Here is an 18,884-nt window from a genome sequence, read left to right as displayed (position 1 = left end):
TAGTGATCTCAATACTGCATGTCCGAAGGATATCTTTCCACTACCAAACATTCCACAAATGGTAGAGTCAGCGGCAGGGTACAAAAGGCTGACATGCATGGATGGATATTGTGGGTACAATCAAATACCTTTGGACGAAGAGGATCAGGAGCATACGGCTTTCTTTGCTCCCCGAGGGATATATTTTTACACGCGGATGCCCTTTTGGTTGAAGAATGCAGGTGCTACTTACCAACGGATGGTAGAGAAATTTTTTGTGAAATGGGTGCACACAAAGTTGGAAGTTTGCGTGGACGATATGTTGGTAAAAATAAAGGATACTAGAGATCATGTGGATGATTTAAGGGAGATCTTCGAGAAAATGATAAAATATAAAATGAAGATAAATCCCTTAAAATGCATTTTTGGGGTCGAATCGGCGAAGTTCTTGGGACACATTGTTTCGCGAAAAGGCATAGAGGTAGATCCAGCAAAGGTGCAGGCCTTATTGGATATGCCATCTCCAGCCACAATAAAAGATGTTCAAAAATTAAATGGGCAGTTATCCGCATTGGGAAGATTCATCTCAAGATTCTCGGACAAATGCAAGCATTTCTTTGATATCTTGAAGAAAGGAGCAAAGTTTGTCTGGACTCAAGAATGTGAGGAAGCTCTAAAGGGTATCAAGGAGTACCTCATAAAATTATCAATTCTGCAGAAGCCAGAACCTGGAGAGGAGTTAGTCATCTGTCTCGCACTAACACAAAATGCTCTTAGCATAGTTTTACTCCGCCCAGATGAAGGGGTCGAAAAACATATATTCTATGTCAGCAAAACCTTCAATTCTGTTGAGAGAAATTACCCAAAGATTGAAAAAATGATATTGGCATTGGTGTACGCGTCACAGAAGCTAAGAATTTATTTCCAATCCCACAAGATTAAAGTCCTGACGAGGATTCCGATAGAGTCTGTTCTGAAGAATTCAAAAAGGATGGGAAGAGTCGAGAGATGGAATACGCAGATTGATCTCTTTGGATTGAAATATGAGGTGCAAACTTCGACGAAGTCGCATATTGTTGCAGAGTTCCTCGCGGAATTCCCCTCAAAAGAGGACGAAGGAGTAGAAGAAATAATGGATATTGATGAAAGCCGACCAGACCCTAAAGACTTATTGCAAGAGTTTAATCCAAGAAGATTGGAGATCTTTGTAGACGGATTCTCGAATACTTGTGGAGGGGGCCTAGGAATAGTATTCACTTCGCCCACGGGGATCAGGTTGGTATTCTGTTTTCGGCTAAAGTACAAAGCAACAAACAACGAAACTGAGTATGAAGCGGTAACACAAGCTTTGAGGATTGCAATAGAAATGAAATTGAGCGAAGTGAGAATTACCAGCGACTCTCAATTGGTAGTTCGCGAGATTGAAGGAAGATACAATGCGGTTGATCCCGTGATGCAAAGGTACTTGAAATTGGTAAAAGAATACTCCGCGAAGATACAAAAAATCATCTGGAGGAACATAGGCAGGGACAATAACAGGCATGCAGATGCCCTTGCCTTCATAACGTCTATGATTGAGGATCCAAAGATAGACCATATCCGGATTGAGCGATTGATGCAACCGTCTGTGAGCAGGGAAGAAAGAGAGCCTAAGGTGATGACCATAGAGGAAGAAAGCACCGAAATGAGCGAAGATGACTGGCGCACACCTATCTATAATTATCTTATGAAAGGAGACCTTCCGCGAGACATACAAGAGGCAAATAAAATTAGAAGCAGATGCACACATTATGAGGTGCGAGAAGGAATCCTATACATAAGGTCGTATCTAGGCCCATTAATGAGATGCTTGTCACAAAAGGAAGGAATAGAAATTATGAAGTCCATCCATTATGGAGACGCCGAGAATCACAGCGGGACTAGATCCCTAGCTCTAAAAACCAGAACACAAGGATATTTTTGGACATATATGCACAGAGACGCGAAAGACATTTCCACGAGATGTGAAGCATGCCAAAGATATGGGAGAAGAGTGCACGCACCGTCCACGAGCTTAAACTCAGTATTGAGTGTTTGGCCCTTCGCAATGTGGGGGATAGACATCGTGGGACCATTTGTGGTAGGAACCAAGCAAAGGAGATATATAATAGGAGCCACAGATTATTTCACGAAGTGGGTTGAAGCCAAAGTTTTGCAGCACACACGAGATGGTGATGTATACGACTTCATCCTTGAGCGCACCATATGCAGATTCGGGATACCCATGTTGATAGTTTCAGATAATGGCAAGCAGTTCGAAGGAGAAAATGTGAGAATTTTATTCAATGCCTTCAAAATTCAAAGTGGAAAATCAACTCCACTGTACCCTCAGAGCAATGGGCAGGCAGAGGCCACGAACAAGACGATAGCATGCACACTAAAGAAGAAATTGGAGGGACACCACAAAGGATGATGTGAGCAAATTCCTAATGTATTTTGGTCATACAGAACTACCAGGAGAGATGCCACAGGCATGTCACCCTTCTGTTTGACATATGGGGCAGAGGCAGTCTTGCCCACCGAAGCTATCCTCCCAACAACAAGGAGAGAAGCATGGGAAAAAGGGCTAAACACCGATTTAATCCTCGCAAAATTGGATGATCTAGAAGAAAACAGAGAGATTGCACTACAGCACATGATGAATTACCATCAGAGATTATCAAGAGAGTATAACAAGAAAGTAAAGGCATGAAGCTTCATACCGGGAGAGCTAGTACTCCGAGAAATACCACCATACCAAAGGGGGTCAGGAGGAAAATTGGAGCCTACTTGGGAAGGACCGTACGTCGTGAAAATAGTAGTAGGGAACGGGGCGTACGAATTAGCAGACTACGAAGGAAAGGGAACTGACGAGGAAGGCAAGATAATATACGGAGACATTGAAAGACAAGATCGAAAGTTGGACCACTCGTGGAACCCTGTGTATATCAAAAATTATTATCCGTAGATGAAGATGTAACGACATGTAATTGAACAAAAGTTTTCAATGGAATATCTTTCATGTCTAATTTGCATACAAACGAAGCAAGCAAAGCAGGAAAATAAGACCTCAAGAATAGGAGGCAGATAAGACCCACGAAATAAACGGTTTCTAGGGAAACTTAAAACCTTCTCCTAGGAAGGATGGGAATCCACGGCATGCACCTTAGTTCGCACGAAAGTGTAAGAGGAAAAGCCTAATGCATGTAGTGAACAACTCCCATACAGAAAGTTAGGGGAAATGATAAGACATATCCGCTGAGGGTCCCTTTTTATGATGGCCTTCGATAAGGGATGTGGAGTAAGACCAAGGCGCCGACGTATTCGGTTGAGCTGCGGGTGCCTGGGGCGTCTGGAGTGTTCCCGGCCATGACCATATGGCAAGTCTTGGCTACAAAGCATTCGATCCCAAAGAAACCTCACTTAGGGTGTGACTTCGTAACCAATAGACACATTGGCGAAAGGGATAAGAAGTCACGAAAACAACTGGTGTCGTAATAACCGGATGGGAAGAGCTCAACATGCATGTTAGGGGTAACTTCCTTGAAGGGGCATTCAGGAGGAATATAAAGGGATGGAACCCTCCAGAATTAGGGAGCTGAGTGACCAAAAAATACGAGGATGTAATGGGGCTAACATTCACGGGAATGGATAGGCCTATTACATCATCGCGAGAAAGAAATCCAATAAAATGATAAGGCGAGGTAGATGAATTACTACTTGAAAGGGTAGTAGGCGCCTGATACTTCGTCGAATTAAGATCCTTCATAAAAGATGAGGAAAAATAAGACCTTAACTAGGAGTCACAGTAAGACCTTGTAGAACGGCGAAACACACAATTTTATGGTCGTCTAAATAAGCACGAATTAATCTTATCTTGATCGGATAAATGCTCGATAAGAACAAGAGGCAAGTATATACTTTTAAGTATTATGTTCTTATCAAGCCTTATCCTCCCAAGAGAGTATATACTTGACAAAAGAGCAATTGCGACAACGAGAACCATACTAGCTATATAAAGGCATTTACAAGAGGACAATTGTACAATTGCAAAGTAAGCAGTCCTGCCCCCAAAGCTCGGAAGCGCCCAAAAAAGATAAAATAAGAAAAGTTAACTATTACAATTGCAAGGAGATAATTAAGCATTGAGTCAAGAGGACTCGTCCTCTGAATGAAGACCCTCGTCAAATTCAGTAGCCTCATTAGAAGAAGACTATTGCTCCTTGGAAATAGGTTGGGATTCGTCATCGGAGAACGCCTCAAGGTCCAAAGGCTCACGGGGAATGCTGCGAGAATCATAGAACTCGTTGAAAAAATGGACCTTATCATCTTGAGCATTTTTGCGGATACGTTTAGCAAGCTTAGCGGCATCCTTTTCCATTTGATCGCAATCTTCATTCAGTAGCTTAACGTCCTCTTCTAAGGAGGATACCTTCTTAAGAAGATCATCCTTTTCCCGAGAAATGAGGGAGATCTGATTCCTGAGCTCTTGTTCAGATCCTGACAAGCAAAAATCAAGTGGGGAAGACAAACGAACTTTTAAAGGAAAGGAAAGAAGAAAGTAGCTTACGGCGAAGATCATCCATCTGCTTCTCTCGTTCAGAAAGCTGTTGGGTAAGCTGGTAGATGCGAACACCAGATTTCTCCAACCGGTCACGGGACAGTTTCAGTTCCACGGGATGAGTCATACTGCGGTTTCGCTCCTGAAAGACCATAGAACGCGTCTCGATTAAGGCATACCCTGAAGAAGGAGAGAGGAAGAATATGTAGGATAAACTCACCAGATCCATGATAGCAGCATGTTGTTGCGAAGAAAGACTCAAGGAAGCATTTTCAATAAAAGATTGATCCTCCGTTATGAAGGCATCAGAGCTGAAAGAGGTCAAAGACCCAATAGCTGCCGACCTCAGAGAAGGATCCCTACGAAAGGAGACAAAGATTTTTCGCAAAAATTCCATATCAGGGATATAAGCTGGATCTAACTCTTCGTGGACCTTTAGTTTATCCTTATTCGCAAGAATTCCCGGCGAGGGAGCATTGGGAGAAGTTCGTGGAGGATCAACCCCACGAAGAGGACTGAGTTGTTGGGTAAGCGAAAGGATCCGTATGGGGAGAGTCCACTTTAGGAGGCTTAGTATGAGTTAAAGAATCCATGTCAAGGGACCTACGAGAACGGCGCTGAGGACCTTGAGAAGGAACGAAAGTCGAAGGTCCACCCTAAAACATACAAAGCCAGCAATTAATCTATCACACAAAGAAGGGAAAAAGAAAACAAAGGAAGAAGGGGATACCTGAGAAGAAGCCGGAGGAGCCCCGTAGCGTTTTCGATTCCTTGTATTCTTATCAGGACCCTCGGTACCATCCTCCTGCGAGATAAGAATGTTAGAAAAAAGATTAAACGAAGAGAAGAAGAAAGTTGCGAAGTATCAACCTGCATTTGCTTAGGATTCCGAGAGCGATCTTTAATCATACCCGGAGGAGGAGTAACATACTGAAAAAATGATAAGAATAATAATAAACAACACGGAAGAAAACGAGGATAAATTGAAAGGAAGGGAGCCAACCATTGTTGGTCTTTCTCGCCAGTTAAATCTTCCCGGATCATACGCTGCGAGGTAAGCATTCTCCGCAAGAGGACCAGTTCGGGCAACACCATTTTCATCGTAACCCCAAACCAAAGGTCCCTCGACCACCAAAGGATACATCATCCAATCCTCGTCACTAGAAAAACGAAGATTGGAATTCCTCTTTTCTCCAGTAGGATCGACATCCAGGAGGAGGACCTTAAACAAATTTCCAGGATTTTTGCGAGCGAGCTTGACGCCCAACTCTTGATAAGACATGGTCCTACCAATATAGTTCACCGAAAACGAGTCAGCCGTGTATTCATAAGGATCAGAATCCGTCACCAAATCAGGGATCTGAGAAGGTCTATCGGTAGCCCTCCTCACGCACTCATTAGCAAGTAAAATGGTATTTCCACTTAATTGGTAAACCCCTCGATTAATCTTAACCAGAATCTCGTAGAATAGGGGATTCTCAGGATCATATAGGGGAAAGGGAAGACCTGCTTTCAGTTGACCAATAGTGATCAGCATCCTAGTAGAAGACCAGTTCTATAACTGAATCCATCGATAATCAGTTCCATGGAATCGGTTCCCACTACCGGAGGAGAAACAGAAGAGTCAACTGACGGAGACAAGGTTAAACCCAACTTCTTAAAATCTGCCTGAAAATCTTCGAGTGAAGTAGAAGTGGTGGGATAAGGAACCTTCCGAGGGGCCATTGCAGAAGACAATGAAAAGGGAAAGAAAGCCTGAAGAAGCATATGACGATGAAGGAGGAAAGAAAACTTGAAGTTGCAGGAAAGAAATAAAGAAGAAAGAGGTTTTAATGAAGAGAAATGGGGTATTTATGGCGAATCAAGAAAGTACCCCAGACCGAAGAATATGAACCGGTAATCAACGGTTAGGCGAGAAAAGAAGCCAAGTGGAGGACATGAGGATGGATATATGGCGGTCATACAAACAACTAGCAGTTCTTATTCACTAGTACAAACCTTCACATAGGCCACGTTTTTTGGTTTTCAGTCTAGCCGCGTTTTGGGTTATTTGCGTGGTTATTGGTCATCAACATAACTATAGCCACGTTTTGTGTTACCTTGTAGCCATAATGCACCATTTGGTCATGGGTTTAATCATAAACCCATCAAATGTATCCATAGGGAATTGTTTGGCCATAGTTTTTAGTCTAATCCCATCACATGTAGCCGCAGATGCGAATATGGCCACATTTAGGAATTATATATGTGTCAAATGTGTAGGATGGAAATAGACACAATTATCAACCCGTGACGAAAAGATATTTATTTAGCCACTTTTTTTTATGTGTCCATAGCACATGGTTTTTTAAACATTTACATGTTAAGAAACGAACACATTTTAAAAAAAAAAAACATGACAAAAGATTAACCTATTGCGACACCACTTCTTTTTCTAGGAGGATTATTATATGACCACAATGATTTTGTTTATGTGACCATAGCCTTTAGTTCATTAGGCACATCTTGCAACCCAGATGAAAGACTTTTACATGGACAAAGTAACGGAACCTGGACAAGGACTTTAGAACCTCAAATTAGCCTCGGAGCTTCGTTATGTCCATAGAAATTTTCTGAAAATTTGTTGTTATGAGTAGTTTACAAGAGGACTTCCGGGAATCCAAACTTCATCAAAGTTGTTGCTTTAACAAATTTTGTATGTTCCAGTCATAAAATTCAACATTGTGTCATTAGCTCATCACCATCTCTTTGGGAAAAACATCTTTGATGAGATTTATTGTACTTGCATTCGGATTCTAATTTAATTGTCTATCTCAAAGAAAAAAATGTACAGAAATAACAGATAACAGGTAGTGTTTGGCCACTCGACAGCCACAACAAAATGTTTACCACCTGGCTGGGGAGAAACTCAATTACTATAACCTATTGTTGATGTGTGCATGACCTCTGCATTCACTAAAATACGTAATTAACAAGCTTAAATTTTATGAAAAATTGAAGAAGAAGAAGAAGAAGACAAGCTTATTACAACAAAATGAACCACTCCGACACATATAAAACTAAATTTATAAAAAATCTCAAATTACAACATTTCATTATTCCAGATGCAGATTCATACGACGTAACTGCCAAATACATTTGGGTCCTAATTTAGTGGTTTAATATCTTAAAAGTGCTATGGTAGTTTTATCATCTTTGAATTTAGCAAATACAATGAAACAACCCAGAATTACACTTCCATGGCTGCTTTAATCAACGCACAATACATTCCCGAATCAATGATTCACATCACAACTATATCAACTTGAGCAACAACGGTACATTAGTGACCATAAGAGTAACGCGTGAATAGACCAAACCTACAACATGAAAACAGGGTTCTCAGTTCAACAAAAGAAACTCATTTTTCCCTCTAAAGTCTAAACAGTATAAATGTATTAAGAGGTACACTATTTGGTGGTTCTGTATCCAACAGGATTTTCCTATCTGGAGAAATGCAACTTAAAGGAGAGGCCGGTACGAAGTTATCATTTCCCACCATTTTGTTCTGAGCATCAGATACTTCACCAAGAAGGACTTCAACTTTTACACCTGTTTCAGTATTAAGGTTCGAGAACTCTTGATCCTCGCCACCACATACAACTGACTTCCAAGTATCAAGGTTATATTATTTCTGCTCAAAAGCTTTGTTACTATCTATAACTAAATTACAGCACAAAAGTCCGTGGTCAATATCATGATCCCCAAATTGGCCATCCTATAAGCTGTCTGGAACAAAACGATTGACAACTTGACTTACGAATTCTGAACCACGAACTGGACCAAAACTCATCACTTGCTCATGGACATTGGCCCTCGATGAGAATTCCAGATGCATTTGTCACCTGAAAACATCACATCAGTCAGTTCAAGGAAGCCTAGTCCTCTTTCAAACTCTATTCCTTACACAAAAATGGTAGTACTCTGGTGAAATTAGAGCTGCTGGTATTAACTCAGAAGGAATAATCTTCGGTTATAGAACAAGGTACATGCACTTTTCACAGATGAAAACTCCAAAGGTGGATCTTTTATAAAAAGAGAAATTCCAGAACTTTGAGGAGCTGGTTGTTTTTTATGTCGTGTCATCTTAAATGGTGGCAGTACTTGTGCAAGAAGTAATGTCATCATTGAGTTAGCTGGCTCCTATCCGACAGAATAATCTTCGCTCTTCTCAGAACTTACAGATGAAAGAGATAGTTCCCATAAAATTTGATAATGCAATTTGTTCAAATATTATATATTGCTTGCTGAATCTAAGTATCCAAGCTGAAATATGCTCAAACTTTCCGACCATATTTTCTGCCTAGTCCAGACAAGGTTATGGATCTGGTCATAAAGTCAATTAGAAAAAATTACAAGTCATTTGGTAACTAAACCTGAAAAATGCATAATTTTATTATTGAAATTGCTAACTAAACCTGAAATGTTTTATGAATACAAACTGGCAGTATCCTTGAAGGAAAGGAGCAGTTCCCACAAATCAATCATTTACACTTCGATTGAGAAGATCTACACTGTTGTGCTCATGTCAAAAAGCCAGTGCCATGTACTTCATTCTCATTAGGATGGTTTCCAACATATAATACATGGATACTGCAAATTTTCCGAAGGTCAAACGGCAACATCTTATGCCTGTCTGATTCATTTTATAAAGTAAAGTTAACTTGGAAATAAAAGGAGTTATTGGCGCTGCACTAATTTCCGTATGGGATCCAGGTAAAATCATATTATTCATTTGCAAAGAATAAATGAAGCATACATACAACTAGCATGCTAAATAGAAGTTGTTCAATCCTCTTATGAAGAGCATGTGATTAGTTAAATCTTCATGCTCTAAAATAGCTAGATTTATCAATGAGTCATAATGATATGCACCTCATCAAGCATGAACAAGATTAGATGTACCAACAGTCGCGGCCATATGTTCAGATTGTGGTGCTCAGACCTATAATCTACATGACACTGTTACACAACAAATTAAAAAACCTAGCATTTATAGTTCTAACACATGATGTTATTCAAGCATGAAGTAAAATCTACAACAAATTATCTGATATGGTACTTTTCTCCGGCTAAAAGGATAAAATGACCAAGAGCATAGTCCTCCAGTCCAATTAACTCCTCAAACTCAAAATAAATAACATTGTAATGGTGTAAAGATATCTGCTGACAGAGACATAGGAGGAGTAATACATACAACATAGAAAGAGGATATGTTGAATTCCTCATCTTGCCTACTCAAGGGGAGGTGTTCAATCGAGATGCTAGATCTTGTGTGTCTTACCACAAAAACAAACAAAATCATTACCTTGTTGTTGGCCTATCAAGATTCTCTCTTTGGGAAACATTACATACACATACACCATTCAGATCGTGCAAGTTTTTCTTGTCTTTCTGCAAATATGAAAAAGGGAGACAATAATTAAGAGTAACTAGTTGAGATCCAACAGAAAACTAACAACCGAAACCCCCTCAAAAACAACTGCATATCCGAAATTACGAGTAATCTTTATAGACACACGTACTTCCGAATTGAATCAAAAAAATAAAAGGAAAATAAAGAGAAACGTTCTTTCAATAAATGTTATTGTGCATCGAAAAACCCAGAAGTACAAGATAAGAAATCTTATACAATTTCATTTATTTTTGAAAGGCAATGAAATCTAATAAATAAATGATGACAACAACCCAAATAATACAAAACATAACAAGCTTTAGATTAGCAAGGCAAGTAAATTAAATAATCGAAACCCTAATTCATCAAATCTGCAGAAATACGAAACTGCTGAATAAAATTAAGAAAAATCCCTAAATCGCTATTAACATCAAATAGGAAGATACCTAACATTCAATCATGTGCATCAACTGCATAAGATTGAAAGTGTTCTACAAATCATTGGTATAGTGCTTTGATTTTGGTTAGCAAAGAGTTGAAAATAAGAAGGAATTTTGAATTTGAGTGGCGCAGTAAAAGATGAAAAATAAGGAAAAGAAACTAGGACCAAGACGCTAGGGTTTTTTATGGTTCTCTTAGTAGAGATGATGAAGAAGAGATCCAGAGTTCTCTCATAGGCCGCTTAGTTTATGGATTTTAGAGAGATTTGGATAAATAAGAGAAAAGGGAAAAGGCGGATTTCCTTCCAAAATTGTTTTGGCGGGACAGATTAGGAATGCCGCCCAAAATTACCGCCTACTCTTTTTAGCTCAATTTTTTTTATAAGAGCCAAATGAATTTATTTTTTCTTGAGAGCCATGTGAAAATACAGGTGGTAATCCTCATGATGATTGTACTCCCATTTATGTCCGTTTGATTTAAGATTCTAAATTTTCATTAGTTGGGTTAATACAATACGGATTATACTAAGTTCATCTATGCAACTTGCAATGTTTTGATCGACTAAATTTCAATTTGTTAAGCGACCTAAATTTAGAAAATTTTACATATTGATATACAATCACTAGCTGGATAATCGTTTTTTGTTATATTAGTGGATTTTGTAACAAATGATCGAATTAAGAATTACAAGACTTAAGTTTATACATTTTTATGCATTGAGGCACAACGAATAGCATCGTATGAGAGAGAACAAAGCCCCCGATAAATTAAGATAATTTTTAAGTATAAATATTTAAGAAAATTATGTGAGACTGGACAAAGTTCGAAGTTAAATAAAGTAATATAAATAGCAAATTAACATCTAATGAGATTGGGTTAATAAGTAAAATACGGAGAATCATGAATCGGATGATAAATTAGTGAAAAATCTACGCATCAGAAAAGAGTGGGTGAAATAAAACGATTTCAAAAGCATATAATCATGAATTTTTACTTGGTTTAAATCCTTAAGCATCAAATGAATTCAGGTGAGACGTACAAAACTAACTCTGAAATTATGAATTAAATAAACATGGGTAAATCTATAGGTCACTATTTATCTAAATTCAATCCAATTTTACTTTATTACACTAATCACACCCAGTATCACTAAATCATATTTAGTATGACTTGTTATCGACCTAATTCCATCTAATTTAGTTTAGTTTTACTTTATACCATCAAATCATACTCATTCTCACTGAATATACTCAGTATGGCCGCTTATAAACTTATCTCCATGATATTCAACCCAATTGTACTCGAATTTCACTCAGCATCACTAAATCGCACTTAGTTTGACTAATTATTCACGAACTCATTCCAATTAAATCCAAATTGACTGAATTTCCTCAAAATTACTAAATTATACTCGACGTGACTGATTACTCCATTCCACAAAAGTTGCTAATTCATGATCAATATTATGATATTAGCCTATGATCAATGTTATGATATTAGCCTCGGCATAGAAATAGCTACAAAACCAAGAGAAATAGAAATTTCAGATGTCGGTATACTGAAGGCTACAAAACCAAGAGAAATAGCTAATGTACAAACTAAGCTATAATATACAAGGATCGAAACTCTTACCTAGAACTAAGATGTATAATATACCTATACTTCTGATTACAAGAACTTAGAACTTCAACACTGTATAAGCCTTGCTAATTATAATCAAAACCTCATGACACCACACTGCATGTGTACTCAGCAAGTTTTTAAACAACAAGAAATCACCCATCTCTTGGAAAATTGATTAGGGAAAAAATTTTGCAGAATTTTTTAAACCAAATCATACACACAATCTGAAACTCCAATCCTCAAATCCATATTCAGTCATGAACAAAAAAGAAACATAGCTTTATTGATTTTGAACCGATTCACATGAATCTAATCAAATAACAAATCATAAAATTAACAAAAAAACACAGATCTTCGTACCCAAAAAATCAATTATACTCACCATGACTGATTAATCAGGTATTTCTATAGTACTTTAATCAAATTTTCCATAATATTCCCAGAAGATTCCTCGATCATACTTGCTATTGACCGATTATCAACAAATTCAATCCGACTGTGCTCAGTTTTGCATAATTCTAGTGAAACCACTAGTTCATGGTCACTACGAGCGATTATACTCACCATGAATGAATTAATCATGTATTTACATCTAATTTAATCAAATTGTACACAATATTCCAAGAAGATTCCTCGACCATACTTGTTATTATCGATTATCAATAAATTCAATTCGATTGTGCTTAGTTTTGCATAATTCTAGTGAAATCACTAGTTCATGCTCACTACGAGCGATTATACTCACCATTACTGACTTAACCATGTATTTCCATATAATTCAATCAAATTGTCCAAAATATTCCAAAAAGATTCCTTGACCATACTTGCTATGACCGATTATAAATAAATTCAATCCGACTTCACATCTCGAAGTTTACCAAATCGTGTGTGTTTCGGGTTTATGAGAATATTCCCAAGGAATCTTACCCGGAAACTTCTAAAGATCCATCGTTCTTGCGAAGTTTCAGTCTCATAGTAGTCCTCTCCTTGCCAGGTTTCGATCTCGGAGCCAGTTTCACTTCTCGAAGTTTACGAATTCGTGTGTATTTAGGATTTATGAGAATATTCCCATGGAATCTACACGGAAACTGCTAAAGATCCATCGTTCTAGCGAAGTTTCAGACTCATGGTAGTTCTCTCCTGGCCAGGTTTCGATCTCAGAGCCAGTTTCATTCTCGAAGTTTACGAATTCATGTGTGTTTAGGGTTTATGAGAATATTCCCATGGAATCTTACCCGGAAACTGTTAAAGATCCATCTTGAGAAGTTTCAGTCTCATAGTAGTCCTCTCCCGGGCAGGTTTCGATTTCGGAACCAGTTATTTTTCGAAGTTGACGAATTCGTGTGTTTAGGGTTTATGGGAATACTCCAATATAATAATACCCGGAAAATGCTAAAGATCCTTCGTTCTTGCGAAGTTTTAGTCTCATAGTAGTCCACGCCTGCTAAATTGAAAGTCAAAACCCATTTTAGACGTTTACGATTCATAGTTCATAGTCAGGTTTGAAGCCGAAGCCACAAGAATTTAGAGTTTATGCCTATAATGGTTTTATTGTAATTGTTTGTAATCCAACGAGCCAAATTTAAGAAAATCAAATCACAAGTCAATCTAACAGTGGGAGCCTTATTTGGTTTCCTAAATTTTGTGTTTTCTTCTAAATCTGTATGCTTTGTTTAAAACCAATGGGATTATCCAAATTTTAATCTAACGCCTATAAACAATATCATGCGGATTGTATGTTTCCCACCCAGACTGCCCGCCTAAATTTGGGAACATCCTTCTAAATTTTGAAAAAAAATTGGTTTCCCAGCCAAACAACACCCTAATGAGAAGATTTTTGACCATAGACCAAAAATTTCCTCTCATTTCTCTCATTTTTTTCACTCTCTTTGTCTCGTTTTTTCTCTCTGTCTCTGAGACGATTTTCTCCGCAACTTTACCTCAAACCCTAACTTCATCTCAAACTCCGATCGATATCTCAAGGAACCCAACTTCACCTCAATCTCCGATACCAAACCCTAGCTTCAACTACGCCGATTTACATCTTAACTCAAATTCAGGTATAAATCTCACCTGTAAAGATGTATATTTCATCTTCTATTGGTTTGATTTCTGATTTGAATTTGTTTTTCATTATCTTCGTGTTTTCCTGATTAGGTTTTATTTTCGGAACCGAGTTAGGGTTTATATTCTGAACCGATTCATATGATTTATTTTGTTTTGTTTGGTTATAGCAAATATCCTTTTGTAGTAAGTTGTATAATCGTCAGTCACAGTATGATATTTTCCTGAAACCATCTTAAAATTTTGTGACTCGGACGAGTCATAACCGATTCATGCTTGTTCTTCAATCTTGTTTACTGACTGTTTGTGTTTTCTGACCTGATTCTTGACATGCAATATGTGAGTTTTGAATTAAAGTTAATATTCTTAACATGTAGTATTTTGATTTTTGAATAAATTACCAAATTTGTGCTTTCTTCTTAACCCTGTTAACACGATGCTTGTTTTTGATACCACCAAGTGAATCTGTAATTTCCGTTGGTTGGAGTACCGAACTCCTAGCTCATTCTCAACTGAGAAATGCGCAGGGCTTCGGTATCCCAACCAGCGGTGCTCAGTTGCTTGGTGGTCATTAATTCAATGATGCTTAATTGAGTTTATTCCTTTCAATTTTAAGAATGACTTGTATTTAACATGATAGTTTTATCACATGTATGAGAAATTTAGTATCCATGGAAGTAAAGTTAATGTAGTTTAAATAATATTACACCAAGTATACTGAGATTAGTTTGTCTCTTAAGTTATTTGTTTTTTGGTTCTTGTTTGAACCTTATTTGTTGTCATAATGGTATGTGGATTGACATGTTAGCCATATGTAGCCATGTATGTTAAGCTTTCAATAAGGTTATATATGATCATATTTTTCAGTTCTTGTAAGGCTATATATGTAGCCATGTCTGTTAAGCTTTCAATAACAAGTAATACAGTTTTTCTTGATACATTAGATTTTTGCAATATGATTAGCCATCAAGTGAATCTGTAATTATCGCTGGTGGGAGTACCGAACTCCCGGCTCATTATCAACTGAGAATTGCGCAGGGCTTCGATATTCCAACCAGCGGCTATCAGTTGCTTGGTGGTTATTTTAAGTTTGATTTGTAACATGATAGTTTGTTTTTTTAAGTTTCTCTTCGACTAGAAAGGGAACCCTAAGCTTGATTTTTTATTCAAAACCTAATTTGATTTAATTCTATTAACAGGGAACTTGGATTGTGGTGTTCTTACAGGTATAATTCTCAAACTTCGTTCTACTGAATTACAATCTTGTAAGGAATATATTCTCAGTGCTTTTATATCTTGGGTAAAATAGTTCTAGGTTATGAATGTTTTCTTTTGATATTGTGGGTGTTACTCTCCATGATTTTGTTGTGGCTGGTTAATTCCCTAACTTTTCGGCTATTTGAACATTTTTAACATGTTAATTTACCATTTCTTCTTATATCACTCTGATACAGTTGAAACATAGGCATGTGAAGCTCACTGGGTATGTTTTTGCTTATAAATTTTAGAACTAGTTGGTCGATCTATACTATAATTTTGCTTAATCATAAATAAAAATTCCTTCAATTTTTACAGGACAAATAAGAGACAGATCTAGCTATTGAACATCATTTCTCAAAAAATATGAGAGTTTCCAAAGGTAATGTATCTCTCCATAATCTTTATTGAAGTCTTATCAAGTTCCGTCGGACTTATTGTTACTATTTTATGTACTACTTACGGTTATTGTGTAGTTTTATTAATCTTGTAAATTGTGACTATCAGGAATTGAAGCATGGTGTTCTGGTAAAACTGAAGAAGACGAAGACAACTATCCCATCTTGGCAGTGGAACTGATATCTACAAGATGCTTGTGAAGTACCTACAATATCACTCTTAGTCATCATTACTCAATGCTTTTTTCAATATTGCATCTGGTACTATTAGCCTTCTCATGTTCTCTGTTTAGTTGATAATAAAATTAGTACATTTATTACATTGCGGAATATTAGTAGGTTTTCACATTGCATTACCAATTGATTCATTGCTAATGATAGGACAGATATCCCCCCCATGACACTACGTAGTTAGTAGTTCATTCATCCAATTAGCTGCCAGTTTCCTTGATGATATTGTTCTAATTATTCGAAGTTCAATTTTAATAATTTTCTGTTTTTTACTAAGTTGGTTCTTAGTGGCCGCCACAAATGTTAGTTCACTGATAATGAAGTTATGTTTGTATTCTCCAACATGTAGTCCATCTTTAATTGCGATTGCTTGTAGTTTTGCGCTAGCTTGATGACATACTACCTACTGTAAATTTCAGGTAGCAGAAGTAAAGAGTTTACATCTTTTGATGTCTTCCACATCTCCAAGATAATACAACAAACTTGAATCCAAAAGTTTCTGACGGCAAACGAGAATTTTTGGATATCTTATTATTCCAAGTACTTTCAGCATTCTATAGAGAAATCTTCATCCGTTTCTTGTCGGCCATTTTAACAGTATGTTGTACGAATTTATCGAATATTGAGGAACTAATAGCTCCCTCCTAAATTGCACTGAAAATTTATGTACTCTGTAACTTGAAACCGGAAAATGTGACTTTGTAGATATGTTGTTCGATTTGGAATCTATGTTCTATTTATTGTCAGCTACTGCTTTGTGTATTTACGTTTTTGATATACATCAAAGGCTTGACCAGCATGTGAACTGGTCAAGGGGTAAATGTAAAACGAGACCAGTGAGCTAACTTGGACACGGTGTCAGCTGTAATCCGTGACCAATGACCAAATTTGGAAACGATTTCATTTAAAATCTCGTGACTAAAGAAATTTCGGTCACGGTGAATTAATGAGACCATATAAACATACTTTTGGTCTCGCAGGCTTTGGTCACAGTTTTCCGAAAATGAAATACCATGACCATTGAGCTTTGGTCACAGTAATATACCGTGGCTAAAGGGCCTTTTCGTACTAGTGATGGTTTGTGGTATCTTCCGTGTCCAAAAGGTGAATAATAGCTACATTGAAAACACTTGATGTGTCTCTAGAAATTTTTTAGCCACGGTGCTACAAATTCTTAGTAGCCATAACTTATTAATTGGCCATGTAAAATGTTTACCATGGTCCAAAAATATAGATGGCCATGGCACATAGATTAAACGTGACTACAAGTCATGTATTGGCCATGCTAAATTATTTTCCGTGTGTCCAAATGATAGAGATGGCCATGGTTAAGAAAAATTAGTGTGACTGCAACTCATAAATTGGTCATGATAAAATGAATTTTGCGTGTCCAATTGATGAAAAAGGCCACAACTATAATAAAATTCACGTGACTTTAAGGTAAACTTTAGCCACATATAATTAAATTGTGTGTCTATAAGGATCCTATGGCCATGGTGATAGTGAAAATGCTTAACTACAAAAAAAATATTGAGTACCATATAGACACGGTTTTAGATCTATGGCCATGGTAAATCATATTTTATAGCCACTTAAAGTTTATGTATCCATAGGGATACCTTTTTGTCTCGGCACCTGATGACACATTTTTAGAGTGAAAAAAATCCATGACCAAAAGCCTATGGCCACGGTGATTAAGTGTGGCCAATGTGAAAATTTGTACTAGTGATTCCACTTTCTCTTCGATCGAGCGGAATAAGAAAAGGAAAAATGTGATTACCGAATATGCGTCTCGACACGTGTACGAGAGGATAAATACGAAGTCATTCAAAATGATCTGGTCAAAGATCTTATATCATACCCCGAAAATCTTCGTCAGTGACTTGTCAAATCAAGTCAGAAAAAGTCATAATTAATGAACCGGCGAAGATACGTGCACGAGATAATAGTGCAAACCGCGAGAAAGCTGTGGGAGTATTCGGCAAGGTATCACGCGAAACAAGTATACAGGCGAAGGAAGATTGCTTGGCCCAAAAGTCATTCGGCGAAGATAATACTTATTGAGCAAGAAATAGGACAGCTGTCCCGACAGGATCACATGGGTATCAGCGAAAGAAGGGGAAAAACTTTATGGAAAACGGGTCGGACGAAGGACAAAGCAAGACCACGAAGCTCCCACGAAGAAAAATGAGATGTCCAGCACTAAGGGTGATATGCCTATAAATAGAGGTCCTTGGGCAACGAATGAAGGATGGAATTTTTGGTAGAGTAGGAACCTTAGCTTAGAGAGTACGATTAGGGTTTTCCTTTGTGTGTAATCTTGTAATCGAGAGTTCTCATTCTATAAATCAATAAAAGTTCTTTAATCAAATTGGTATCTCATGTTTTAAATCTCGTTTATTTACTATTTGGGTGTACTACTGGTTTTCGGTAGTTACAGATGGTGTTCATGTAAAGTTAAAAGGAAAACTAATGCATTTGCAGTTGATCCCAAACATTTTGCATATGAAATTGAGCAATAATAAATCAAAGTTAGTAAATTTGCAATCGACCTAATATAAGAAAAGAAAATTAAAAGGTGTTGGAGCTCGGCTTGTTGCTAAGTTGCCAACCAAAAGTTTGTAATTTTATTAATCAGATAAAAAACACTTTTTAATTTTCTTCGTTTAAACCAAAACAATACAGATTACATAAGAACTAAGCAAAGCCATCTTTTCTCTTTTCTAATTTTCTTTTAGATCTAAAATTTCAGCTTAATTACATCTTCAGGTCCTCCTTCTGAACTGTTATAAATTAAAATAAATACATATTATTTCTCGCCAAAGACACTACATTTGAAACAAACATTCCAAAGAAAGATATGGCTGCTCTCTATCCT

The 18,884-nt window shown here is 37.3% G+C and overlaps 1 protein-coding gene and 1 long non-coding RNA gene across 3 annotated transcripts; both read left to right on the top strand.

Moving 5' to 3' along the window:
- The first annotated feature begins 493 nt into the window (after positions 1–493).
- Positions 494–2,431, top strand: LOC113280064. The gene has a single exon (XM_026528708.1). It carries the CDS (start codon positions 494–496, stop codon positions 2,429–2,431), a length of 1,938 nt encoding a protein of 645 aa, XP_026384493.1.
- Positions 2,432–14,009: 11,578 nt separating this feature from the next.
- On the top strand, positions 14,010–16,756 carry LOC113278137. Of its 2 annotated transcripts, XR_003325313.1 has the most exons (6): positions 14,010–14,116; positions 15,320–15,346; positions 15,575–15,603; positions 15,696–15,759; positions 15,885–16,036; positions 16,426–16,756. It is a non-coding gene; the product is annotated as an uncharacterized LOC113278137 (long non-coding RNA). The 2 variants fall into 2 exon arrangements; XR_003325312.1 differs by lacking the exon at positions 15,575–15,603.
- The last annotated feature ends 2,128 nt before the right edge of the window (positions 16,757–18,884 follow it).

This window comes from Papaver somniferum, chromosome 5 (assembly GCF_003573695.1).
Source record: "Papaver somniferum cultivar HN1 chromosome 5, ASM357369v1, whole genome shotgun sequence".
NCBI classification, from domain to species: Eukaryota; Viridiplantae; Streptophyta; class Magnoliopsida; order Ranunculales; family Papaveraceae; genus Papaver; species Papaver somniferum.
Note: the sequence above shows the minus strand (reverse complement) of the source record. Positions and strands in the feature narration are given on the sequence as shown.

Excerpts from the sequence above, each read along its gene's own strand:
- LOC113280064 (XM_026528708.1), top strand. The coding sequence starts at position 494 with ATGCCATCTCCAGCCACAATAAAAGATGTTCAAAAATTAAATGGGCAG.